The 26,894-nt window shown below is 40.2% G+C and overlaps 1 protein-coding gene and 1 long non-coding RNA gene across 3 annotated transcripts in view; one reads left to right on the top strand and one right to left on the bottom strand.

The window, feature by feature from the left end:
• The window catches only part of vps13a (vacuolar protein sorting 13 homolog A), a 419,442-nt gene extending 400,617 nt beyond the window's left edge, over window positions 1–18,825 (bottom strand). For both annotated transcript variants that reach the window (XM_072585252.1, XM_072585262.1), the window contains exon 1: window positions 18,614–18,825. In XM_072585252.1, the coding sequence (XP_072441353.1) occupies window positions 18,614–18,713 (100 nt within the window). In that variant the 5' untranslated portion in view covers window positions 18,714–18,825. The remainder of the gene's footprint in view (window positions 1–18,613) is intronic.
• A 14-nt stretch (window positions 18,826–18,839) lies between these two features.
• LOC140486315 (uncharacterized) lies at window positions 18,840–26,659 on the top strand. The gene is made up of 3 exons (XR_011962547.1): window positions 18,840–18,988; window positions 23,611–23,717; window positions 25,157–26,659. It is a non-coding gene; the product is annotated as an uncharacterized lncRNA (long non-coding RNA).
• The last annotated feature ends 235 nt before the right edge of the window (window positions 26,660–26,894 follow it).

The following is a 26,894-nucleotide window of genomic DNA, read 5'->3' as shown; positions in this document are numbered from 1 at the left end:
AAATAGAGCCAAAGAAAAAAATTCAAGAGACAGTACAGCAGCGCTCCAAAGGAGGCACCAAAGCAGAGAAGATGTCGCCTAGACAGGGGACAAAACATCTTCAAAAACAACTTCCCAGTTCGACAAACATACTCTCAACCATGACAAAACAAAACATTATAAACCGTGATACCTATTGCAGCTACTGGTGACTAAAGTTTACATAAAATGGCCTAATAGGGGATCAGCAGTTACCTCTAACAGACATTCACAGCCAGACTTGTGGTCTTCGTACAAAGTTGCAGGATAAGTTAATGCAAAATCCCATGGGAATCAAAATAGGGTACCGGTGAGAAAAGACAGGGCAATTTAATCAAATTTTCAGTATACAAGCAGTTCTAAATACTAAAACATTTTGATAAAGAATACCCTTGAAAGGATAAGGGATACATATACACTAACCAGCCTCCCAAGTTTGTTATTTAGTAAAAATGTAGAAGAAAAAGTCTAATCCCACAGTATTTTGTATTTAAGGTAACTGCAAATTAGAAATGCAAATCTACAAACCAACATTAAGGGGTGTAAATGAATTCCTTTAAGCAGATAGCTGTAGGCAATAAAGAAAATTCCTACTTCGTCAACCAGGACAGAAACAGCAAATTGTGTAAACAGATAACCTCTAAAAGAGCACCAATGCATGGCAGGAATTACAGAAAAGCTGTAAAGAACAGTCATTGCTACTGTGAAGAAATAAGCAATTGTTGCTGAAGTTCAGATCCTTACTTCCAAAGGACAGAGGTAATATCCTATTGAATTTTAAGGATCTCAAACAAGCTCCTTTGAATGACTTGGTAAAGCTGTAAAATGACTGAATTCAAATAAACACACAGTCTTATTAACTAAAGAAAATAAGTATGAAAAACACTTAGCATAGAGACAGTAAATTTTAATCCACAAATTAACCACCTTGTTTAAACCCAATTTAGAGCATGCAAATAGCAGAGGTTATAAACTGCAGCTGCAAGAAATTGTTTGTTTGACCTCAGAAGATCAGGTGAGAGAGACAGAGAGAGAAGCTGCCCCAATTTGTCAGCCTTGTTACAGAACTGTAATATCTTTATATTAGAATTGATCTTAAAGACTTCATAACAATTGGTAGAAATTAACATCTTTTCCAATCTTCTGTACTAAGATCAGTAGGGAATATAAACTGCAATACAGTATTTCAAAACTTCTTGGTGGTACGTATACAGTTTATTGGCAATTAATGAGATGCAGCTTGCAAATGTCTGAGAAGGAATATAATTGTCAGTATTGGAATGTGATTAGGCTCTTACAATACATCTCAAAGAAAGATGATAAAGTGTAATCATGAGATCATGGGAGGACCTAGGGCAGTCCATAGAGTTGCCCATCATTGATAGTGTGTACAGAATTGGATATGCACATTGGGGCAATGTGGCTCACAATGATATTCATGTTGCATGCAATTATTATAACAAATGTATAAAACTGCTGTATTTGGCTGGGGAAGTCAGTGACCTGGAAAGGAACCTCTCAATGCATTGGTTAGGAACTCCAAATAAAAGGTTGATCATGCTGCAAATCACAGGACTCAAGACTTCTTTGATATCTCCTTTCAACAACACCAATTCACACAATGAGAATATTAGGTCAACTGATCAAAAGATTGGCCAAAGGGGTAAGCTTTAAAAAAGTGATTCTTAAAAGCGGTGAAGCATTGGTAGAGTCTTCCAGAACTTCATGCCTCAGCAGAAAATATGACAACCTTAACAAGCAGGGAGCAGAGTAGGCCATTCTGCTCACTAAACCCGCTCTGCTCTTCAATGATATCACAGATTATCTGATATTTCTCAACTCCACCTTCGTGCCTCATCACCACAACCCTCAAATCCCTTATTGATTAAAACTCTCTCAGCTTCTGCAATCCACTGTGGTAAAGAATTCCACAGACCTCCAAAAGACATTCTACCACCTCTATCATAATTGACCAACCTCTTACTTCAAATTTATGCCCTCTGTTTCTAAACTAACCCACAAGGGGAAATAACCTCTCAGTATTTACCTTGTCAAGGCCCCAAATAATCTATGCTTCAAAAGATTCCTCTCATTCTTAATTCCAATGGAGTACAAACCCAAACCTGCTCAACATCTCTTCAGAAGCAAAAACTTCCATTTCCACAATCAACCTAATGAATCTTCACTGGAGTGTTTAAAATGCCAAACATCTTTCCTAAGACAAGGAGACCTAAAAAGCAAGAGGTACTGACAGGTGTTTCTGTGACCACCAAAGACTACAGGTCCACTGGACAACCATAGGGCAAACAAACATTGTGGTATGTAAAAGAGAGCTGATGACTTAGTAGCATTAACACTAGCCTATTAATGAAGGTAATGTCTGGGGACCCGACTTCAAACTATCATGACAGTTCATGGAATTAGAAGTCTAATGTAGTACATGAAACAAGTGTCGGTTTTCACTAATGCCCTTTAAAAGGAAGGAAACTTCTTAGCCTGGGTTATACATGACTCCAGACCCACAATGTGGGTGGTACTTAACTACCCTCTGGGCAAATTTGCATGGATATCAAATGCTGGCCTGGACAATGACACCCACATCCTGTGAAGTCTTTTTTTTTTTAAAAAAGATTGGTACCAACAGAGGTAGAAAAGGGAAGTGGTTGAGGTCCTACAAGCTGAGTTTAGGGAGCTAGAAAAACAGATTGAAAAACAGGACTCAAACAAAAATCTCTGGGTTACTACTAGTGCCATGTGCTCAGAATATAGAAATAGGAGAGATGGTACAAATGGGAGGGCTTTAGAATTCTGGGACATTGGGACCACTTTTTGGGGCAGTGGGACTGTACAAAATGGATGGGTTGCATCTAAACAGGAATGAAACCAATATCTATACTGGGAAGCTTGCTGGTGCTTTTCGGGAAGGTTTAAACTAACGTGGCAGAGGGGTGGGATCCAGAAGGAAATGTTTAACAGGGGAGATGAACAGCCAAACTTCCAAAAGGTCAATACAGTGGGCAGAACAGTGATCAGTGGGTAGTACTTCTGCCTCTCAATGCCCACAGGAGGATATAGGTTTGGTTAGGTTGATCAATGGTATATGAAATTCAAACGTGTAAGAACGTGATGTGATGCACTTAGGCAGGTCAACTAAGGCAAGTAATTACAAATGATTGGTAGAATCCAGAGAAACACCAAGGATCAGGAAACTTTGGTGTGCAGGTCCGTCAACCCCTTAAGATAGCTAGACAAGTGGTTAAGACAGCATACAAGCCCTTATTAACAGAGACAAAGAGTTTAGAGCAAGGAGGTTTTGCTGGAGCTGTATAAAAAGTTGATTACACCCCCCAAAAAAAAGTGTAATTCTGGAATCCAGATTATAGAAGAATGGGATTTCTTTGTGTTACAACTCTTTTCAGCCTCTAGTAAGAAACACGCAGCTCTTCCTGCCAAAGTGCATGATCTCACATTTTCCCATACTGTATTTCACTGACAAAGATTTTTGTTAATGTGTCTATAATTTTGACTATTTCTGTGAAATCCATCAACCTTGCTACTTGCCATCCCCCTAAGTTTTGTGTCATCTGCAAATCTGACAATACTTTCTTCTTTCAAGTCATTAAAAGTGGCCCAACACTAGTTATAGTTGCTATCCTGAAAATGCCCCTTTGTCCCAATTCTATCTAGTAGTTAGCTAATCCTCTATCTAGTTAATATACAATCCCTAATTCTGTGGGGTCTTTATAAATATCCTTACATGTAGTACCTTGTAAAATGCCTTTCAGAAATTCAAATTCCTCTCCCAATTCCTCGTTACCTATCCTGCTCATTATCTCCACAAAGGAATTCTAATAATTTAGCCAAGCATGATTTTCACTTCATGAAGTCATGTTAACTATTTGATTATATAGTATACCTCCAATTGCTCTGTTTTTACATGCCTTATAATAGACTCTAACATATTCCCATGATATGTTAAGCTAACTGGCCTATAGTTGACCATTTCTCACCTTTTTGAAGGGAGTTATTATGGCAGCTTTCCAATCCTCTAGGAATTTTCCAGAAACTAAGGATTCCTGGAAGATTCTACCTGTGTAACCACTAGCTCTGTAGCTATGTTCTTAAAAATTCTTGGATGCAACCTGTCAGCTCCAGGGCCTTATCAGCCTTTACCTCCAATGGCTTCTTAAGATAATGGTGCATTAATTAAAATTAATGAAATCACACCAGAATTAAATGAGCAGAGATAGCACAGAGGGTTGTAACCAAAAGCAACATCATTTCCCAGGTAGTGTATTTTTAAGGGTGAAAAAGAACTTGGAATACCTTACAGACTTTGTCCATTGATAAAATGAAAAGTATGACTAGGTATTTGGAAATAAAACTTGGATCAAAAGCTAAAAAGTATGAAACTTAGAGACTAGTGGCTTGCAATCTTGACATTTAGTCAAAGAACTACGGTCAACAATGTAAACAAACAAAGCTCAAGTTAGCAAAGGTTCAGCTGATACAGAAGAGACTGGAGCTGGTATTCAATGAAAGAGGGGGAAAAGAAAGAGATACGGAGGAATGTGAAAAAACAAAAGTAGATAGAGCTCAAGAAACAGCATTTCAAAAGAGGAAAAGAAAAGGAGAGAAGAAAAAGAATAAAATTTTAAAAACAGCCTGACTGAACCCAGTGAAGATACAGATAAAAGAGTTGCAACCAATTCAAGTCAAAGTGCAGACCTGTTTAAAATTTGTCCAAAAGAATCCCAATCTTGGAAGAGGACAGAGACATTTACATTTTCTCATATAAAAAGCTTTGCCATTGTGTTTGCCTGGCAAAAGCTTAGATTTTTATTGCAAAGCAGGTTGACAATCAAGGCATAAGATGATTAAGTTATGCTTTCTGAGGAGACTTCAGCTGCTTCGTTGACATTAAAGAGAAAACTATCCTCAGTAGTTTAATTTAGTGACTGAAACTTACAGACAAATTTTTAACCATTCAAGAAATAGCCTGATTAAATGTACACTAATAGCCCAGCAACTTTCAACTGCTGGATATAGGCATGTAAAATAGAAACCAATTATGAGAGAGAGTGTTGAGATAATTAGACCATGAGAAATAGGCCATTCAGCCCATCTAGTCTGCTCTACCATTCAAGAGGTCATGGCTAATCTGATAATCATCAAATCCACTTTCCTGCCTCATCTCTATAACGCTGGATTCCCTGATTGAGTACTAATCTGTTTATCTTAGCTTTGAAGTTGCTAGCAAAAGTATGAGACTCTCAAGGGACCCTTCTGCTAAACCAGTATGAGGTCACTGAAGTTGTGGGCCTGCTATTTACAATGCAATGTTGGGGATAAATGAATTCTGTGTTAGAAGGGGTAAATTTACATTCACTGTTCACAAAAAAAAAGCCAGAAAAAGAAATTACAATTCTGAGACAATGGCTATTTGCAAATGGGGGAAATTGATGAAGGTAAGAAAGGTCCAGGGAGGCCCATCATTTTTAAAAAGGAAGAGAAAATGACTCAAAATGCAATAGAATACACATCCTTAAATTTAAATGAGAATCAGAAGTACTTTCACACAAAACAGCTGGTAAGGGAGATACCTCACCCAGCCAAAGTCAACTGAGGACACACCGTCCCCAGTTTGTTGGGACATTCCCTAAAAGAGAGAGGAAAGAACGCAGACACACAAAAACAAAAAAAAACTCAGACCAAAAGAGGGTAGATATTCTCTAAATCAACCCATTCAGGGATGTTACTACACACCTCTGGAGCAGGTGGGACTTGAACCCAAGCCCTCTGGCTCAGAGGTGCGGACACTGCCACCACAGCCTCTGACCAAGAGGAGTGTAAAACTGGAATTCATTGATCAACCAAATGAGCAAGATCCTATTTTAAAACATAACAAATCTGGAGAGTGCAGCTAAACAAACTAGACAGAAAATTTAGGAAGCAGGTCCAAAAAAATAACTTTAGTTAAAGTTCCTGCATTATAGAGGTGGATAGCAAAGGGTTAAGATTAACCAAAGCAATACAGCCTAGCAATCAGAAAAATTTACCAAAGAACAGCTCCACTGAGCAGTTGGTGAGCAGAATTAATGGAAGGTGCAGAATCACCTTGCCCTAACCAGATAAATATCAGCACATGCTAAAAATATGGAGACCCAAAAGCCTTTACTCTAACAAACCTCTGGTGCAGAGGTGTCAGAAAGATACACTACATTTTTTTTTAAGTTTCACCAGCTAGTTTTACATATCTACTCTGCACCCACCTTTAACCAGAACTGCAAACACTCCAGCCTTGTTTGTGATACATCACTTGTGTTTATAAGATTACGGGTCAACAGTGTTGCTTGAAATTCCTGAATCATGTTGGAGCTTCAATACTCATTATCTTATCTTGGATGGTAATCATGACTAAGGAGCAATCTCTAATTGCTTCAACTCAAGCTCAAGTTTCCAAGCTTGGGGGCAGCTAGAAATTGTGTGGAACACGACAGGAGTTGAGAACTTCCCAAGTAGTACTTTCCAGAAGATGACCATCCCATAGGTACACTGAATAGATGGATGGGTGAATAGAAGAAAATAGAATTGCAGATATCTTGAGCTATGTCACTTCAAAACCAGCTCTCCAGCTGTGAACTGCTACAAGTGAGGACACCTTGAAGTAGAGTCAATGGGCAAGGGCCATAAAGGAAAGAACAGCACAAGGTAAAATGTAGGAGATTGCACATTGAGGGGGACAGGCAAGGTGTTTCCGTCACCATCAATGCAAGATATTTATGGTGCTCTGCCTCCTTTGATTTCATTTGAAGCCGCACACCATCTGTACTCAAAACTTGATATCCCTCCCATTCACCCAGTTGATACTGGATCAAAATCATGGAACTCTCTTCCAAGCTGTAGGTCTAGCTAGCCCCAAATGACAGCAGCAGTGCAAGAGGGCAGAGAGACAAGAATGAGAAAGAAAAGCGGAAAACATAATCCAGAAAGTACAAGATTCAGTAGAAGGCAAAGGACTAACAGCAAATACAGCCATAGTATGCAATAAAGAAGTTGGATACTGGGATTGGTAGTTGCTTCAAGAACCTCACCAATCTTCTACCAGAGCCTACCTGCATACCAATTAACATTCTCCTTTCATGCAGCATAAATACTGGTTTGCCTCTTGAAACTGTAATCTTGCAAAACCGATCAACAGTCCCTCTAAGGCTCCAAGATTCCACGCACTGCAATCGGCATGTGATCACAGAACTGGGCTCCAGTTTTGGAAGTTGCTGTCATTTGTGGACCTTGGAGGTCTGCATTTCCATAAAGAAAAGTAATTAGAGGGAACATTGGTTGTGATGAGTGCAGACAAACATGTTTGACGCAAAAAAAAGTGTCTTCTTTGCCCAAGAATACTCAAATTCTGCACAACCAAATAACTAAAAGCAAATAGTGAAAGTTATAAGTGTATCCAAATGCAGAGCATCTGCAATAAAGTAAATGAATTAACAGCACAATTGCTATAAACCGATAGAATGTCATTGTACTTAAGACGACATTAAGGATAATCAAGGCTGGGAACTGAACATTCAGGAATATTCTATTTTTAGGAAGGACAGGCAAAAAAGGAAAATTGTTCGGTGAAATAAGTGCAGTGAAAAATGGATATCAGCAGAGGAATCTACACGAGGAATCAAATTGAGTAAAGCTACGAAGCAACAAGCATTGTGAAACATTAGTGGGAGTTGTTCATAGGAGATACTACTAAAACTAAAAAAAAAAGAGATGTAGGCAACAACTACTGTACTACTACTGTAATCATGAAGGATTTTAATCCAAAAAGACTGGACAAACAACATTAGTAATACTTGGCAAATGAATTCCCGAGTGTACACAAGATGGTATTTTACAGTAATACATCAAGAAACCAACTAGAGTGCAGGCTATCCTAGATTTGATTTAGTACAATGGGAAGGATTTAAATAATAATCGTCAAAGTTCCCTGAAGCGAAGTGATCATGGAATGAGAAGAATTCTTCATTGGCTATGAAAATGAAGTAGTCCAATCCAAAAATAGTGCCCTAAATTGCAAGTGTTATACATTCCTTTCAGGCGAGAGAACAACAAGAAAAGTGGCCCAACCAAAATAAACAAAGAACAGTATCAGATCCAAACAGTATCTAAAGTTTCTATTAAAAGTAGCAAAAGTAGAGGAGTGGAAGCAAGTTAACTCATTTCATTTCAGCTTCAATCAAAAGCCTCCCCCCCCCCCCAAACTAGCACCTTCTCCCTCACCATCAACCTATTGCTCTCTCAGCTCTCATGCCCCCCAACCCCACCTCCCCTACCATTTATCTCCCAGCCCTGGCCCACAAGTCTCATTCCTGATTAAGGGCTTATGCCCGAAATGTCGATTCTGCTGCTCTTTGGATGCTGCCTGACCTGTGCTTTCCCAGCAACACACTCTCGACCATATAAGGAGCAAGCATAGTCACTTCTACTAACTGTCAGCATACATAACACATGTAGACTGAGTAGAGGTCAAGGTTAAAAACATTATTCCCCTCTTGCTCATCTATAATCAAGGAAAAAGGTAACCGATCACCTCAAAAAATTTCAATTAATCAGGGAGAGTCAGCATGGATTCACAAAGGAGAGATCATGCCTGACAATCCTCATTTTTTTTGGAAGAGGTAACAAACGTGGACAGAGGTAAGTTGATGGATGTTGTTTATATGGCCTTTTGGAAGATTTTTATAAAGTAGATTCTCCCCACTAGTAGCTGTTTTCAATCTACCTGGGCCATAACACACACAAAATAAAAGTGACTGAAGTGTTGGGGATACAACCAGTGAAGAAGTGGATTTAAGCTTAAAGTTTAAAAACCTGCCTCATGTAAAGTATAGCTAAAGGAAGGAAACTATCAGGAGCATAAAAATTATTAAAATTATTAAAATTTCAATTGATCTGTTCACATGTTAATAATGTTCATTATTATTTTTATGCTCCTGATAGTTCCCTTCGTTTAACTATACTATACCTGAGGCAGGTTTTTAAACTTTAAGCTTAAATCCACTTCTTTCAACTGATCAGTTGAAATTTTAATATTTCGCACTTGAAGTAGTTGAAACAAACAACAAAAAAAAGACCCCTTGGAAATGAGCAGGGCTGGGTCTTGCTATGTTCTGGTAACTGCAATTTCTTAGAATCACAGCAATGCTTTTAAGCTGTACTGTACTTAGTTATTTCTCGTATTTAAAAATCTTTGAATCAGTTCCTTTAATAAAGGATAGGATTTTCTTCCCCCAGTCCATCTTCATTTCTATTGTTGATAAACATTTGTTTTGTTTTATTCTTAAAACAAAGGACTTGTACAGTGCATGCTTTAGTAAATTACAATCTCAGCAAAAATAAAAAAAAATTATCTATCCAGCCAAGCTCCTGTAGGATATCTGACAAACCAGTTATCTTTCCTGCAGGCATTGCTGTGAACTGTTACTCTTGAATTGAAATATTCCAAGTGAACCATATACTCTGTACCTGTTACAAACCAGTAGAAGCATTCAGAGAAAGACTACTGAACAGCAAAGGCCAGGCTCACCAAAGGATCACCTCAACATGCGATCTGGGAAGCAAAGCTAATTTTCCAGTTTTTGGACCTCTATTTTCCCTATTTGTTTCTATGCATGCATGTCTGTAAGGAGAGCTTAGAAAGTTTTAGTTGGTGGAATCACATAGCCCCTTGAAGACCAGGCAAACCCTGAATGGAAGGGCAAAGTGAAGCTTAAGAAATAGTGGTAGGATTTGTTCATAAATACTAGTCGAGTCCTTAAGTTAGTATGAATCTCCAGCACAAACCTGATTCACAGAACTGAATGTGCACTTTCAGCCATAAAAGGTCCAGTGAGGACATTACAGTAGGATCAGAACTACTATCCCAGATCATCGTTAATACAACTAACTCACAGTCTAACAGCAGGGCGGGAGAGCCTCTGCAGATCATACTGCAAGAACATGCCAATGTAACCTATTAAGAGAATGTAAATTTGAATCCATGGGCTTGGAGAAGGATGAATTTGTGCATCACATAGGATCCAGCAGATATATAGCTCAAGGTTTAACAGTATATTTTCGTATCATGAAAGTGTTGTACTTGATCACGGTATTACATAACCTGTTCATGTAATAACCAAAAACCATTAACAGCTATTCTACCATGACAGAATCAGTCCATCCTCTTCAAAAAGGCCTTAGGCACAAAAGAAATTCTTCAATGTGGTGTTGTGTTTATCAGTGACAAAAATGTTCCCATGATGGACTGGGGTGACAACAATCACTCTTTCCACTCTGATCATCAGCACCCTTACTGTAACAAACTTTCAGGCAGAGCCCTCACCAGTTACGTATTCAGCCAGTGGCAGAATTATTTATCAAATATTAAAGCTATCCCAGGAAAAAAAACAGCCCTGTCAGCAATGGAAAGGATTCTAAATATGAAGAAAAGGGATTTATAAAACACCAAACAACCACAATGGGAAATATGCAGGTGATCCTCATCAAGACTGTGGCTTACAGTATTGGAGAGATCAGCTGGTAACTGAGCCAGATGGCAACAGTGCAACACAAGTCAGATTGCTGTTTGTGGCAATTACAGTTAATGACTAAGAGAGACTGATGGCATTCCAAGCAGTGCACACACAGTGGTCACACTGATTAATGAACTGGACTTCAGGACAGGCAACAATGCAAAAAAAATGGCCGAGCAAAGGCTGATCATCAAGGTCGGTATCATGGGGATGGCCTCAACTGGGACCTTGTATTCATGTCACATTACAGGTGACCCAAATACACTACACACACACACACACTCCTGCAGCCCCTTTCTCATACACAAGCTCTCTCTCATCCCTCACACATACAACCCCCACACTCTCACATGCACCTTCTCACAAACTTAAACCCTAGTGTACACACACACAGCCCCACATGCGCACGCGCGCACACACACAGTCTCTCCTGCATGCACATACAAGTTTGTGGGGTGAATTTGTACTTGTGGAATTACATTTTATTCTGCTCAAAAACTCCATAAATCTATGTAAGATTCTGTACACTGGGACACAAACAGACTAACTTCAATGCATTATCTGAGCTGAGATGGCACCTATTGTTAAAGATATCTTGAGAATGTAACTTTAAAAAGTTCTGAGATTTACAATTGAAAGAATCGAAACAAACATGATCATTCTAAAAGAGAAAGACTTGATCTAAATCTGTTTATTACATTCCATGACGGTGCAATCCAGTTGCTATAAATCCTGTATCCTATGATTCTGCTCCACAACCACCTGAAGGTGCAGCAGTGCTTCAAAAACTAATGCCTCCGAATGAACCTATTGGACTATAACCTGGTGTTGAGAGATTTTTAAACTTTGATTAATGAACGATAAACACCATAACCACCACAATTTTCCAGCAAATAGCAAAAATTTTCATAAATGTTTCTGATTTTCATATGCAATTTGATGGTGGCTCCAGGCCCTTTGTAGATCATTAGGACTTAAATAAAGCCTTAGAAGATGTAAAGCCCGCTGACACCAATAGCATTCCTGCAGCTATTGGCAAGTTGCACCTGACCAGGGGCCCAACAGGAAGGATTGAAGGGAGGATGAGAGGGTTAATACAAGTAGGGTTACATGAAATTAAATTGCACAAGTGTCTTTAACTGCTGCAGTTATGCTCAATTTCTTCCATGTTGTGACAGTAATAGCTTGTGCACGCATAAGATTCACTGTGACACAGTGCAAGGATACAAGTGAACTAAAGGCCAGACAAGATGATTGAGCTACCATGAAAACTAACAGACACAAAGCTGAGAGAACAAGAAACTGCATGAAGTTGAGAATTATAAAAGGATAATTGAAAACATTATATTTGACAACTTCTTTGTGTAAAGAAGATGAGCTCTTGCTTGCAAGTTCATAAGATGCAGGAACAGAAGTCCTTTTGGCCCATTGAGACCATTCTACCATCAGTGAGATCATGACTGAGCTAATAATCCTCAACTCCACTTTCCTGCCTTATCACAAACTGGACTGCCTTCCTGGTGAGAAATCTGTCCATCTCAACCTTGAATATACTTCGTGACTCAGCTTCTGTAGTTCTCTACAGCAAAGAATTCCATAGGTTCACTACTTCATACAGTGCAGAAACCGGCCATTTGGCCCGACAAGTCCACACCAACCCTTCAAAGAGTAACCCACCCAGACCCATTCCCCTACCCTATTACTCTACATTTACCTCTGACTAATGTACCTAACCTACACATCGCTGACCACAGTAATTCAGAATGACCAATTCAGCTAAACTGCACATCTTTAGGCTGTGGGAGGAAACCGAAACACCCAGAGGAAACCCATGCAGACATGGGGAGAACGTGCAAACTCCACATACACACAGTCGCTCAAGGCTGGAATCAAACCCAGGTCCCTGGTGCTGTGAGCAGGCTAACCACTGAGCCACTGTGTCACCCTAACCTTGAGAAAACAAAATTCCTCATAACTAGGCAATCAATCGACTGATATTTGTACCTCTGGCCTCAAGGGAGAAAGAACCTTTCCATATCTACCTTGTCAAGCTCCCTAAGAATTCTTTATATTTCAAGTATGGTCACCTCTCATTCTTCTAAATTCCCATGTGTATAAGCCCAATCTACTCAACCTCAGCTTACAAAATAGACCCTCTTCCTTTGACCAGCCTGGAGAAAGTTCTCTGAACTGCTTCTAATGTCAATACATATTTCCTTAGCTAAAAGGAACCAACCCTGTTCACAGTGGTCCAGTTATGGTCTGACTGGTGTCTTGCACAGCTTTAGTAAGCCCTCCCCATTTTTCTATTCAAGTCTATCCCTTTGAGAAGAAAGGAGGGTGAACACTTCAGTGGCCTTTCTTACTGCCTGAACTTGGATGCTAGCTTTTTGTGATTCATGCACTTTGGACATGCAGGAAGCGGCAGGACCAGAGGGATTTCCAATCCTTCCCTACTTTAATATTCAGCTGTCGCATTTTTCCTGCTAAACAGAAATTACCCCACATTATATTCTGCCAAGATTTTACCCACTCATTTAACTGGTCTATAATCCTTTGTAAACTCCTTACTTCCACCTACACTTCTAACACCTACCTGCCTTCCCATCTATTTATGGGTCATCCTCAAACTTGGCAATACATTTACTTTTCTCATTCATGTCATTAATATTATACAATAATTAATTGTGCACCCAGCACTGATACCTGTGGCACTCAGTTGCTATCCTGAAAATGCCCCTTTTATCCTGAAACTTTCTTCTATTAATTAGACAATCCTCTATCCAGGCAAATATATTACCAACAACACCATGTACTCTTAAAATATTAAAGAGCCTCACGTGCAGTACTTCGACAAATGCCTTTTAGAAATTTGAAATATATCACAATACATGTACTGGTTCCTTTTTTCTACACTGCTTGTTACCACCTCAAAAGAATTGTAAAAAATTTTATCAAGCATGATTGTCCCTTTATGAAACCATGCTGACTCTGCTTGATCATATTATGCATTTCAAGATTACATCCTTTATAATACTCAAATATTTTCCTAATAACAGACATTAAACTAACCAACTTATAGTTACTCCTTTTTCGTTTGGGAAAAAGGATGATGTTTGTTAGCAATTTTCACATCTTCTGGGACTTGTCCAGAATCCAAGAATTCATGTAAGATTACTACCAGTGCATTCACTATGTCTGTGGACATTTCCTTTAAAAGTTCAAATGCTTTAATAAAATCTTTACTTGCCCAACTCAAGCAAACTCAAGTGGTAATTTTTTCACTACAATAGTCAAAGACCAATATGTTGATGTGAAATTAATGCCCATATAACATTCTTCTGCCCAGTATTTAATGGGGATATTAACAATTTATTTTAAATAGGTTAATGGGACCATTAAAATGATGGTCAGGGAGTATCAAATGTAGGATTGTATGCCGAATAACGATAACAAATGAATAATTCCTAACATAACATTATTGAGATGTTTCAAAACAGTATTTCAAAAGGATGTAAAAAGGAACTCATCAGCTAAAGACCAAAACAAAAGCAGAAAATTTTGGGCTTATTCCTTCATAAGAAACTTGACCTACCATGTGCTTCAGTGATGCTATTATTCTTATCCATTCTGAAACTTAAAGTTATTGAAATTATTACAATCAGCATTGTCTCAATCCAAGTTAATGCCTACATTCTTCAGGGCTATGTCAGGTTTCAGACTATGACTGTATATCCTAAAGAGACAGTACAGTTCTATCGATACAGAATAACTAACGAGTCAGAGTATTACAGGATCATGTTATGTTAACATTTCAAAAATGGGTATACTGAACATAATTTAGGACAAACTTATGTCTCTTTCTGCTTTCAGCTTGTTATTTTCACACATCAGCTCTTCACCTTCATGCTTTGAACTTTATCAACTTTGAGCTTTATCAACTTCATTCTAGAAGACAAAACTTCCCTAGTGTTTTCCCTAGCCACCTGAAGGGCTTATGCCCGAAACACCGATTCTCCTGTTCCTTCGATGCTGTCTGACCTGCTGCACTTTTCCAGCAACACATTAAGCCCCTCCCTAGTGTTTTCCCAACTTTGACCCCATTTTAAAGCTTAATTGTAATGACCCCCTCAGTGAAAACAGAGAATACAGAAAATGTGAGAGCCTGTATCGAAGGACAGAGGGCAGGGCTCCACAGTGGCCATTGCTTCCTTTGAGCTTGCGATGCTACTTTTGGGGTACAATCCCTATTTAGGAAGCCCTACAATAAGATCATGAGAGATAGGAGCAGCAAGACCATTTGACTCATTGGCCCTGATCAGCCATTTAATACAACCAGGAATGATCCTGATTTGGAGGTGCCGGTGTTGGACTGGGGTGTACCAAGTTAAAAATCACACAACACCAGGTTATTGTCCAACAGCTTTATTTGGAAGCACTGGCTTTCAAAATGCTGCTCCTTCATCAGGTGGCTGTGGAGAATAAGATCATGGGACACAATTTATAACAAAAGTTTACACATTGTGATGTAACTGTGATTATACATTGAATAAGACCTGGATTGTTTGTTAAGTCTCTCATCTTTCAGAATGGGCATGTTGGTTTCTGTTGTTCCAGAACTCTCTTCAAGTTACATTCTCAAGTGAACTTTAAGCATGTTGGCCCAGGTGTGAGGCTGTCTGTGCCCCAATGTTCAGACTAATTCTAACCTAAAAAAAAAGGATTTACAGAACCTTACATGGATTCATGCAGTTTTTGAGCAAAATAAAATGTAATTCTGCAAGTACAAATTCACCTCACAAGCCTCTGTGTAGTGGGGGGGGGGAATATGAGTGTCTATGACAGAGTGGGTATGTGTGTGAGTGTAAAGGGGGATAAGTCTGTGAAAAGGGTGCGCAAGAGATTGTGGAAGTGTATGTGTGAGCATATGAGAGATAGCTTGTGTATGAGAGAGGGTCTGCATGTGTGTGTCAGTGTGTATGGTGCAGTGAGGTCACCTGTAGTGTGACATGAACCCAAGGTCCCAGTTGAGGCCATCCCCATGGGTACCAAACATGGCTATCAGCCTCTGCTCTGCCACTTTGTATTGTGCCTATCCCGAAGTCAGCCTTGGAGGATGGTCACCCAAAGGTCCAATGTCAAATGTCCCAGACTGCTGGAGTTCTCTGACTGGGAGGAAACACTCCCATCTGTTGATTGTTGTGCAGTGTCCATTCATCCATTGCCGTAGTCTTTGCTCAAGGTAAAAACAATGACTGCAGATGCTGAAAAATCAAATACTGGATTAGTGGTGCTGGAAGAGCACAGCAGTTCAGGCAGCATCCAACGAGCAGCGAAATCAACGTTTCGGGCAAAAGCCCTTCATCAGGAATCAATCAAGCTTTTGCCCGAAACGTTGATTTCGCTGCTCGTTGGATGCTGCCTGAACTGCTGTGCTCTTCCAGCACCACTAATCCAGTAGTCTTTGCTCAGTCTCACCAATGTACCATGCCTCAGGGCATCCTTGCCTGCAGCATAGGAGATAGACAACGTTGGCCAAGTCACATGAGTGAATACCTGCTACTCACAGTGGGAGCTGTCCCCACGTGTAATAGTGGTATCCGTGATCTCATTTCATCCATTAAACGTTAGCTCTTGTAAAGCCCCCATTGCTCTGAGGAAGCAAGTTCACAGAGTAACAATCCTCAGATACTTGGTTTTAAAAGGGAGATTTTGTTTAAAAACACACTGTGTCTCCTAGTTCAAGGCTGCTAAGCAAAAAGGAAATATCTTTGAGATCTAGCTGAGGTAGTAAGGATTCTCTGATTTGATTTAACAACCCCCTCAATCGTCTGTTTCAATAGAATATAGAATTGTTCTGAACAGCAATGAGTATAGGGCCAAGTTGCACAACATTTCTGCATAAAAAATTCCTTCATTGTCAGAATCAGCCGAGCAAACCTTCTCTGAACTGCTTTCAATATATAGTCTAGGTTTTCATGCATAGACCAAAACATAACATTGTGCTCAGAGCAATCTTTATGATTCTAAGTTTGCAGAAGTTGCCAAATATATTGCATAACGTTTCATAGCAAATAAGTTGCTCTAATGTCCTTACAGTTTAGCATACTTGCTGTAAAGCAAGTTCACATAGTTAACAGCAACATTCTTCCTTTATATTGGTCCACCGGACAACAGGCTAATTAAAGTCAGTCCTTGTCTTTCATCGGACATAAGACATCAACAATCAACGATAGATTTCTTTCGTAAAAACTCTTAAGTAAACAATCAAATCAGAAGTGCAATAACTATAATCTTCATTTTCCACTGTCTGATATAGCCAGAATGACAGCAGTTACACCATATTTGCTTTAAGAAAAACTGAAAACAAGGAAGCATAACATAAATGATTTGGATGCGAGCACAAGAGGTACAGGTAGTAAGTTCGCAGATGACACCAAAATTGGAGGTGTAGTGGACAGCAAAGAGGGTTACCTCAGATTACACCAGGATCTGGACCAGATGGGCCAATGAGCTGAGAAGAGGCAGTTGGAGTTTAATTCAGATAAATGCGAGGTGCTGCATTTTTGGAAAGCAAATCTTAGCAGGACGTATACACTTAATAGTAAGGTCTAGGGGAGTGTTGCTGAGCAAAGAGACCTTGGAGTGCAGGTTCATAGCTCCTTGAAAGTGGAGTCGCAGGTAGATAGGATAGTGAAGGCAGCACTCGGTATGCTTTCTTTTCTTGGTTAGAGTATTGAGTACAGGAGGTGAGAGGTCATATTGCAGCTGTACAGGACATTGGTTAGACATTGGGAATATTGCGTGCAATTCTGGTCTCCTTCCTATCGGAAAGATGTTGTGAAACTTGAAAGGATTCAGAAGAGATTTACAAGGATATTGCCAAGGTTGGAAGATTTGAGCTATAGAGAGAGGCTGAACAGGCTGGGGCTGTTTTCCCTGGAGTGGAGGCTGAGGGGTGACCTTATAGAGGTTTACAAAATCATGAGGAGCATGGATAGGGTAAATAGGCAAAGTCTTTTTCCAGGGGTTGGGGAGTCCAGAACTAGAGAGCATAGGTTTAGGGTGAGAGGGGAAATATATAAAAGGGACGTAAGGGGCAACGTTTTCACACAGAGGGTGGTACATGTATGGAATGAGCTGCCAGAGGAAGTGCTGGAGGCTAGTACAATTGCAACATTTAAGAGGCAACATTGAATAGGAAGGGTTGGAGGGATATGGGCCGGGTGCTGGCAGGTGGGACTAGATTGGGTTGGGATATCTGGTCGGCGTGGACGGGTTGGACCGAAGGTTCTGTTTTCATGCTGTACATCTCTATGATTCTAAAAGAGAAAAAAACTGAAGAAAGAAGATTTTATGTCAGGCTGTCTAAACTTGGCTTTAGGAGTTTACAACTCCCAAGTTATATGCCATTCTTCAAATTCACTACTGCTTAATGAATAAGGTTTATGTGTACTGTTCTGTTGTCAACGCAGCTACAAAGCTCTTACAGAAAGACGTGTGTAATTACACTTGAGTTAATATATTAAGTCGCATGTATTTGAGAAGCACAGAAATGAGAAATGAAAATATAGCAAGCTATATAATCCATAGCGACGAGTTTAAAACATTCGCTATGTTAAATCCCTAGTTCTGTATCAAATTAAATATAAACTCAATGAGGAGCAACTGTCTAATAAACGCAGTCACTACAATTTGAAATGATCTGAATGTAAAGTCATGCAATATTGAAGAAACATGCACAAAAACCTACTTGCTGCTTTGCAACCCTAAATACTGAAATGCGCAAAGCAATTATATTTATTTGTTGCAAAGTATATAAAATTAATAGTTTCTTCAGAAACAAATAAGAAAATTGCCATGGTGCATTTTACTGCAGAATCCTGGTGGGTGGGTCACTCTCTCTCCAGGGAGCTAGGTTCCACACCCAGCGACGGAGACTCACGCAGGTATTTGTCAAACACCCAGACATTCTATATAGAGACAGCAAATAAGGCGAACATGCAAATTATAAACTTTACCTCCCCAAATTCCTAACTGTAACTGCGAGGTGTCCAAGTTCACCACATAATCCCCCAAGAAACGGTTCAAAACCTCGACCACTAAAGACTCGAACACCATCGTCTTCCAATCACCATCCTCGGCCCAGCCGCCACCGCCTCCTCCTGCCCCCAAGAACCAAACCAAAGGATTCAAAAGAAAACGATCGCACAGTGAACCGGAACTAGCGCGAGCAGCCCTGCCTCGCTCTCTCTCAGGGCGACGCACACCAACGGCGACTGTCAGAACCCATCTGACAAGCTCGGAAAGGCCGTGCACGCTCACGACGGGCGTGCTCGCTTCCGCAATTGCGGATGGTCGTCGGTGTCAGCAGAACCACGGCTCAGTTTAGTGCAGTAAGAGTTCTTCTTCGTAGTAACGAATTTCAGTTATTTTTAAATATAACATTCTCCCAGAATTCTGGTCATCAGGAGCGAGAGTTAAAATAAACAAGAAATACTTATTGACTGATCAGCAAGTAATGAGTGCAGTTCATTTAATAGGCCTAATGTGATAAAATTGCGTTATTTATAGAAATAATTCTTGAATATGACTGATTTTAAATCAAGCAAAATTAATTTTCAAATAATACGATAATATTCATAAAGGAAATTGTACAGGTCGGAATCTAAACGAGCGGAATGACTTTTTTTGTGGAAAAAAATGGCAGGAACCTACATAACGGGCCTTGTGAAATTGTCTTGTGTTAAAAAGGACTGAGCACGTGACCGTGCAAAAGGCACATTTGCTAATCGCTTTGTTACGCCCCTGCATTGTACCATCTCATAATATTGGGTAGCAGAGGAATACAGTTCTAGTTATTATAATTAAAATTATATCTTTATATTGTTTACTGGAGTGGCCTGAACATATAAGAGCAAAAGTAAGCCTTCACTGCTTCTATTGGCTAGGGCTAATCTCCCTCCTTTTCCCCATATCCCAACACACCATTTCTATCCAAATAATCATCCAATGTCCGCTTGAGGACCTTAATTGAACCTGCCTCTACCACATTTTCATACTCTAAGAACTTAGTGTGAATTTTTTTCTCCCACATCACCCTTGCTTCATTTGCACATAACTAGAGGCATAAATTTAAAGTAATTTTACAGGGAGGAACAGCTTCTCCCTTCAGAAGGCTGTGTTTTCTCTCCACAGATGCCACCAGAGCTGCTGAGTTTCTCCCAAAAACTTCTGTTTATTAATCAAGGTAAAGAAACCAGAGTCTGGCCAGATCATAAGGCCGCTCTCTCATTAGCGAGAGGGATGACTGGTGGTGGTTTAACCTGAGGGTCACCATACCTCAGATAAGGGGTGAGATTGAGAAGGAGAGACCTTCATGATAACCTCAACCAGTGTAGGAAGTAAACTTATGCTATTGACTTTACTCTGCATTGCAAACCAGCTATTCAGCCAAATGAGCTTTCCTATGATGGATAGAAGGCTTGCCAGGGCAGGATCTGTGTGCACTTCACTACTGATAAGGCCAGGCAGAATGTGAGTAGTGGTCAGAGACTCTCTTTTGAAGTACATGATTGTTTTCCAATGTAAGAGCAGACTTGCACCCATTATGAGAATTCTCATTGCACTTTCTTAGTTTCTGTTCTTTTATCCATCTTTGTCAGTCCATGAACTTCACTGAGGGGAGATGGTGATAAGTAACACCGATAATATCGTTAACTAATATTCCAAAAGCCCAGGGTGATGGGCCTCTGAATTATGCCATTGTGATGGCTGGTAGAATTTAAACTAATTAAATAATTCTGGAATTAAAAGCTAGTCTCTCTGTGAAACTATCATCAACTGTAATTAAAAACCCGTCTGATTCACTATCTTTTAGTCCAGACCAAAACAATGTGGTCAACTCTTAACTATTCTCTGAAATAGCCTGTCAAGAAACTCAGTTCCAGTGGCAATCAGGGATGGGCAATAAGTGCTGGCCTTGAGGAAGCAGTCGCATAGTGATTATGTCACTGGAGTTGTAACCCGGAGCCCCTGGCTAATGTTCTGGACACTTGGATTCAGCTATCATCATGGTAAAATTTTATTTTAATCGAAATCTGGAATTGTAATGCTTAGCTAATAGTGACCATGTAACTAATGTTGATTGTCATAACAATCCATCTGGTTTACTAATGTCCTTTTAGGGCATGAAATCTGTCATCCTTACCCGGTGTGGCCTGTATGTGATTCCAGTTAGAGACAAGAAAACTGCAGATGCTGGAATCCACCCTTCCCATCCTTCTCCTTAAATCTGTAGCGCCACCTATCCCTGCATCTAGTCCTGAAGGGAGGTTGTACCCAAAACATCAACTTCACCTCCTGGTGCTGCCTAGCTTGCTGTGTTCTTCCAGCCCCCTGTTTGTCTACTGTATATGTGATTCCAGATCCACAGTAATGTGGTTGAGTGAACTGTTAACAATTTGAGATGGGCAATAAATGCTAGACAAATCATGAATGAATAAAACACAACATTCAAGGTAAATTTCCTACATGAACAGCTCATGCCAATGCAGTTGTCAACTTGCAGCTTGCTTGTTCTGCTCAGATTTTCTGCAGCATTTCATCAATCACTGTGTGATTCTTTTCATTACTTAAAAACTTCAGCTGCAATATTTTTGACCGTGGTGTCAATGTTTTTGTACAAATCCCTCAACTCATCATTAGCAGATTTCATTATCAGTCAGGAAATTAATCACTGTCCAAGTCTGTAAGCTCAACACTTCTACGTGACTGTTAATAATCATCCTGTTATTTTTGATATGTGTAACTGTAGAAGACTAAATCTAGTTTCCATGTCTATAAAATGTAGTAGTAAAGTTTTTTTTTCTTTCATTGCCCTATACCTATAGGGTGATGGTGGTATAGTGGTGAGCATAGCTGCCTTCCAAGCAGTTGACCCGGGTTTGATTCCCAGCCATCGCAGTGTTGTGGTTTCTAAAGTGACTTTCAAAGGAAAGGCACCAGGATAAAACCAGAATATGAATTGTTTCATTCTGCGGTGAAACGGATCTGTCAGATTGCTCCTTTGAGGCAGCACAGGGGCTCAGTAGTTAGCACTGCTGCCTCACAGCACCAGGGTCCCAGGTTCTATTCCAGCCTTGAGCGAATGTCTGTGTAGAGTTTGCACATTCTCCGTGTCTGCATGGGTTTCCGTTTCCTCCGGATGCTCCAGTTTCCTCCCACAATCACAAAGATGTGCAGAGCAGGTGAATTGGCCATTAGTCAGAGGGGAAACTGGTCTGGGTGGGTTGTTTTTCAGAGGGTCGGTGTGGACTGGTTGGGCCAAAGGGCCTGTTTTCACACTGTAGGTAATCTAATCTAATCACACCTTTAGATCAGTGGCAACTATTTCAGAAAGCTTACATGCCATGGCAGCATAAACTTGATGTGATCTCATCCTCCTTTGTGCACTAACTTCTCCTATGAGCCTCATAAATATTGATAATCAATCTGATCACATATGACACACATTTGGAGCTGTTGCTTGAACACAGGCCTCTTGTGCCACATGAGCCCCAATGATTAAATTAGAAGGCGTTTGTTTTAAAGTAGTCACCAGAATTATAATCAGCAATTTTAAATAAACATGGGACTATCCCCAATGAATTTCAAATCCTTAACCATTTGCCCCCAACTATTCGTTATGAGCCTTAAATACTCTATCATCCTGCCTGCATCTTATAGCAGGATTTGTAGGCATTATTTCCGATAACTGATAAGGTGAAAAAATTGTTTGTATAACTTTAAGATAATTTGCATTCTAGTTACGTGATTTCTTTCCCATCATATGCTACCAATAGTCCTGGATTACTGAGTTATAGGGGAATGCAATAAAGCCTTAATTGAATATATTCCAAAAATGAATGCTTTGTCATGCTGCATGCGCAATTTCATTTGGTTGCAGAACAGCATCTCTGTGGATTTCCCTCTTGACATGGTGGAGAAGATTCTGCACTCCAGTGACCCCACGAATGATACCATCAGGAGCTCTGCTTGTGTTAGGGTCACGTATAGGAACAGGAGTAGGTCATTCAGTCCCTTGAGTCCGTTCTTCCGTGCAATGAGATCATGTCTGATCAATGGCCTAACTCTACCTGCCTTTGGTCCATATCCCTTAATATCGTTGGGGAGGGTTAACAAAAAAAAAGTTCATATCAGATTTAAAACTAACAACTGTTCTAGTGTCAACTACCATTTATCAAAGAGTTCCAAACCTCTACCTTTGTGTGTATGAGTGCTTCCTAATCTAACTCCTTCCAAAGCCAATATATCTTTCATTAGGTGTAGTGCCTAGATCTGTTCGTAGTACTCCAAGTAGGATCTGACCAGATTTTTGTATAGCTACAGCATAACATCTGCTTCCTTATACTCCAGTTCTCTAGATATAAAAGCCAGCATTCCATTAGCCTTCTTGATTAATTTCCGCACCTGTTTGTGGCATTTTTGTGACCTATGCACTTGAACCTCCAGTTCGTTGAGTCATACAGTATAGAAACAGACCTTTCGGTCCAATTAGTCCACACTGACCATGTTCCCAAACTAAACTAGTCCCACCTGACTGTGCTTAGCCTATATCCCCCCAAACCTTTCCTATTCATGAACTTATCCAAATGTCTTTTAAACATTGTAACTGTATTTGCATTCACAACTTTCTGTGGTATTTCATTCCACACAAACCACTCTGTGGAAAAAAATCGCCCCTCGTCCTTTTTAAATCTTTCTCCTCTCACCTTAAGAATTCACTCCCAGTTTTGAACTTCCCCACCTGAGAGAAAGACCCTTGTTATTCACCTTATCTATACCCGTTATGATTTTATAAACATCAATAAGGTCACCCCTCAACCTCCTATACTCCAATAAAGAAACATCCCAGTCTTTCCAGTCTATTTTTATATCTCAAACCCTCCATTCCCAGCCACATCCTGACAAATCTATTCTGAACCCTCTCAGTTTGATAATATCCTTCCTTTAACAGGATGACCAGAACTGGATAAAGTACTCCAGAAGAGGCCTCACCAATATTCTGTACTGTGTCAACATGATATCCCCAACTCCTATACTCTAAAGATCTGAGCAATGAAGGTAAGCGTATTAAACGCCTTCTTAATTAAACCCTGTCTACCTGTGATGCAAATTTCAAAAAATTCTATACCTGAACCCCAGGTGTCTCCGTTCTCCGCCCTACCATTAATAGTATAAGTCCTGTCTTTGTTTGTAATACCAAAATGCAATATCCCACATTTATCCAAATTAAACTTCACCTGCCACTCCTTAGCCTATTGACCCAATTGGTCATCTGCAATCTTACGAACCATATCTCCTATATTCTCATTTAAATCATTTATATTTATGATAAACAAAAGTGAATCCAGTGCTGATCCCAGAGGAACACCACTGGGCACAGGTGTCCAGTCTGAAAAAAACCTCCACCACTACTTTCTGTCTCTTACCATAAAGCCAATTTTGTATCCAGTAGGCAAGCTCACCCTGACTCCCAAGTGATCTAACTTAACTAATTAGTCTACCATGCATCTCTTTGGACATCTCTTGTATTTTTTTTAAATAAAATCCCTATTGTGTGGAAGCAGGCCATTTGGCCCATCAAGTCCACACCAACTCTCTAAAGCACATACCACCCAGACTCATCCATACCCTATTCCTATAACCCTGAATTTCTCTTGGCTAATCCACCTAGCCTGTACATCCCTGGACACTAAGGGCAATTTAATATTGCCAGGTGTGCCTAACTTGGACATCTTTGGATAGTGGGAGGAAACCAGAGCACCCAGAGGAAACCCTCACAAACATGGGCAGAATGTGCAGACTCCACACATAATCACCTGAGGTTGGAATCAAACCCAGGTGCCTGGTGCAACAATGCTAACCACTGAGCCATTACCCCACACTTCATGCCATCTGGAAAGTACTCTAGTCTAAACCTTTTCAGTCCAAAATGAATAACGTCACATGTGCTTGCATTGAACTTGTACAACCACAGTTTTATCGGTTTGCCTAGCCTGTCAGTGCCCCTTTGAAATATTATGTTATCAGCCTCAGTGCCACCTCTGTCAATAGCAAATTTGGATATCTGCCTTTCCATGCCATTAGCCAAATTATTAATAAATTGTGTGAATTATTTACTTAGGTCCTAACACAGATTCTTGTGGGACACCATTGGTCACATCCTTTCAATTCGAGTAGCTACCCATTATCCCTATGCTCTGTTGCCTCCCACTCAATCGATTTCCCAGTCATGTCAGTAATTTTCCCTCTGTTCCTTACTTAATAGTCTCTTATGTCGGATTATATTAAATGCCTTCTGGAAATCCATATAAATGATATGCATAGACACTGCACCACAAGAGCCTTCTCACTGTTAATTGTATTAATGTAAACTGACTACTTACAGGTGGAGCCCTTCCTGAATGGTTGCTTAAGCACATTTAACAATACGCAGCTCATGTTTATTGACCACAATGGTCTGCACGTTTATCTCAGGATGCAGCCTGTTTTTTTACCAGGACCTGATCAATGTCTGAAACATGGTCAACTCGTGCTGGCGATTCCCACCATCAGGAGTAGCGACGATTGTCAGAGAGCCATTGCTCCGGAATCTTCATTTCCACTATCGCAAGTTCAAATGGCTGATGGAGGGGAGGACTGTGGCCACGCAGGTTGCTAGAGTCGGGAACGTGCTGAATGGCAAAGGCCTGGATTGGATGTTGCTGCAGGAATTGGCAAGCAGGGTGTCCGTGGACGTCCAGCTCTCAACCAAAGCCGTCTGCTGCATGAAAACAACAGTGCTCAAACCTGATGTCATGCACCTGTTGGGAGGATACTCAGCTGTGCGGTGGAATCCTCTTTGGATGGAATTTCATATTGGCTCCAAGTTCCTGAACCTTCCTCACGAGTCTGTGCTCCACAACCTGGGTCACTTCCTAAGTATGACTGACTCTATCTTTTAGCCTTGCAAAAAGACATTTTCTGTACAGGCTGCTGCTGCACACATCTGCCTCAACTCTTATGTTTGCTGCCCAGATATCTTGATATGCTGATTTGCTGTCGGGCAGCAGGGCTCCCCAGTAGACTGCTCTCTACGTGGAAATCACTCCTCTTGCTGGGGTGGAGGGTGTTGCATGCAGCCTTACATTATAACCACAGATTGCGTGGTTCTCAGACTCCCAGCTCAGCTGTTTATTTTGTGGTGCTGTGGAGTCCGTGGACTATGTATACATTGGTTGTGGGCGTTTCACTCTTTTTAGTTATTAGAAAAATCTTATATTGTATTTTTGGTTGCACTTCAGCCCTACTGTCCTGATCTTTGAGCATCCAGTGTGGAGGGGTTTGGGCAGATCGGAGGACCACCTTGTGAATCTGTTGCTGGGCCTGGCCAGGCTGGCTGTAAACAGCAGGCTGTAGAAAGGGTCATCTCTGCTGACTGTCTGCCCATTTTCCACAGTTACCTTTGTGCTCAGGTGTCCTTAGAGAAGGAGCATATGGTATCCACCAATGCTCTTGATGCTTTTTGAAAGAGATGATCACTGTGAGGGATACTGTGCTGTGACACCATTTTGATTTAGTCCTTGCCTGCTCTGCCTAGCCCACACCCCACCCTCACCTTTGATAGTTTACATTGCATATAAATATTCAGTTGGCTACATAGATGTTTTACTGGTGGTTGTTAACAGGTTTTTTAAAAAAAGTCAGTCATTTTGGTGGTAGGAAGTTGCTCAGCTGTGTGTGGTAGCAGTTCTGGGTAAAAGAAAATACATTTATTTGGTGATTGGGAAGAAAACATTCAGTTGTATAGAAGAGCACTTCTTGACATCGATAAAAAGCACATTTAAAGAGTGTTTTTGTGGCAAAATTGTATCAACCGCTGAACCAGGTAATCTGGGTTCAAGTCCCATCTGCTGTAAAGGTGTGTAACAACATCTCTGAACAGATTAATGAGAAAATATTTTTAAAAACACATTTAAAGAGACACTTACAAATGAGTGGGACCAAGTTAGACCTGTAATATTTAATTCTGTTAATAAATCTATTCCAAAAAAAGACTGGCTTCGGATTCCTCTTTATCAATTGTCTTATCAATAGTTTATCTTATCTCATGGTCTTATAGGATAGCAGAAGAAAATGGTTGCCTCAAATTGAAGATTGGGAAAAAAAGACGAATGAAAAAGTATAATCCTTGTAACCATTGCAGAAAATGGCAGAAAACTGATTTAAGCTGTATGGATATGATGTTTTCAGTATCTG

Source organism: Chiloscyllium punctatum, chromosome 2 (assembly GCF_047496795.1).
Source record: "Chiloscyllium punctatum isolate Juve2018m chromosome 2, sChiPun1.3, whole genome shotgun sequence".
NCBI classification, from domain to species: Eukaryota; Metazoa; Chordata; class Chondrichthyes; order Orectolobiformes; family Hemiscylliidae; genus Chiloscyllium; species Chiloscyllium punctatum.
The sequence above is the reverse complement of the archived record's forward strand: the minus strand, read 5'-3'. Positions and strand labels throughout refer to the sequence as shown.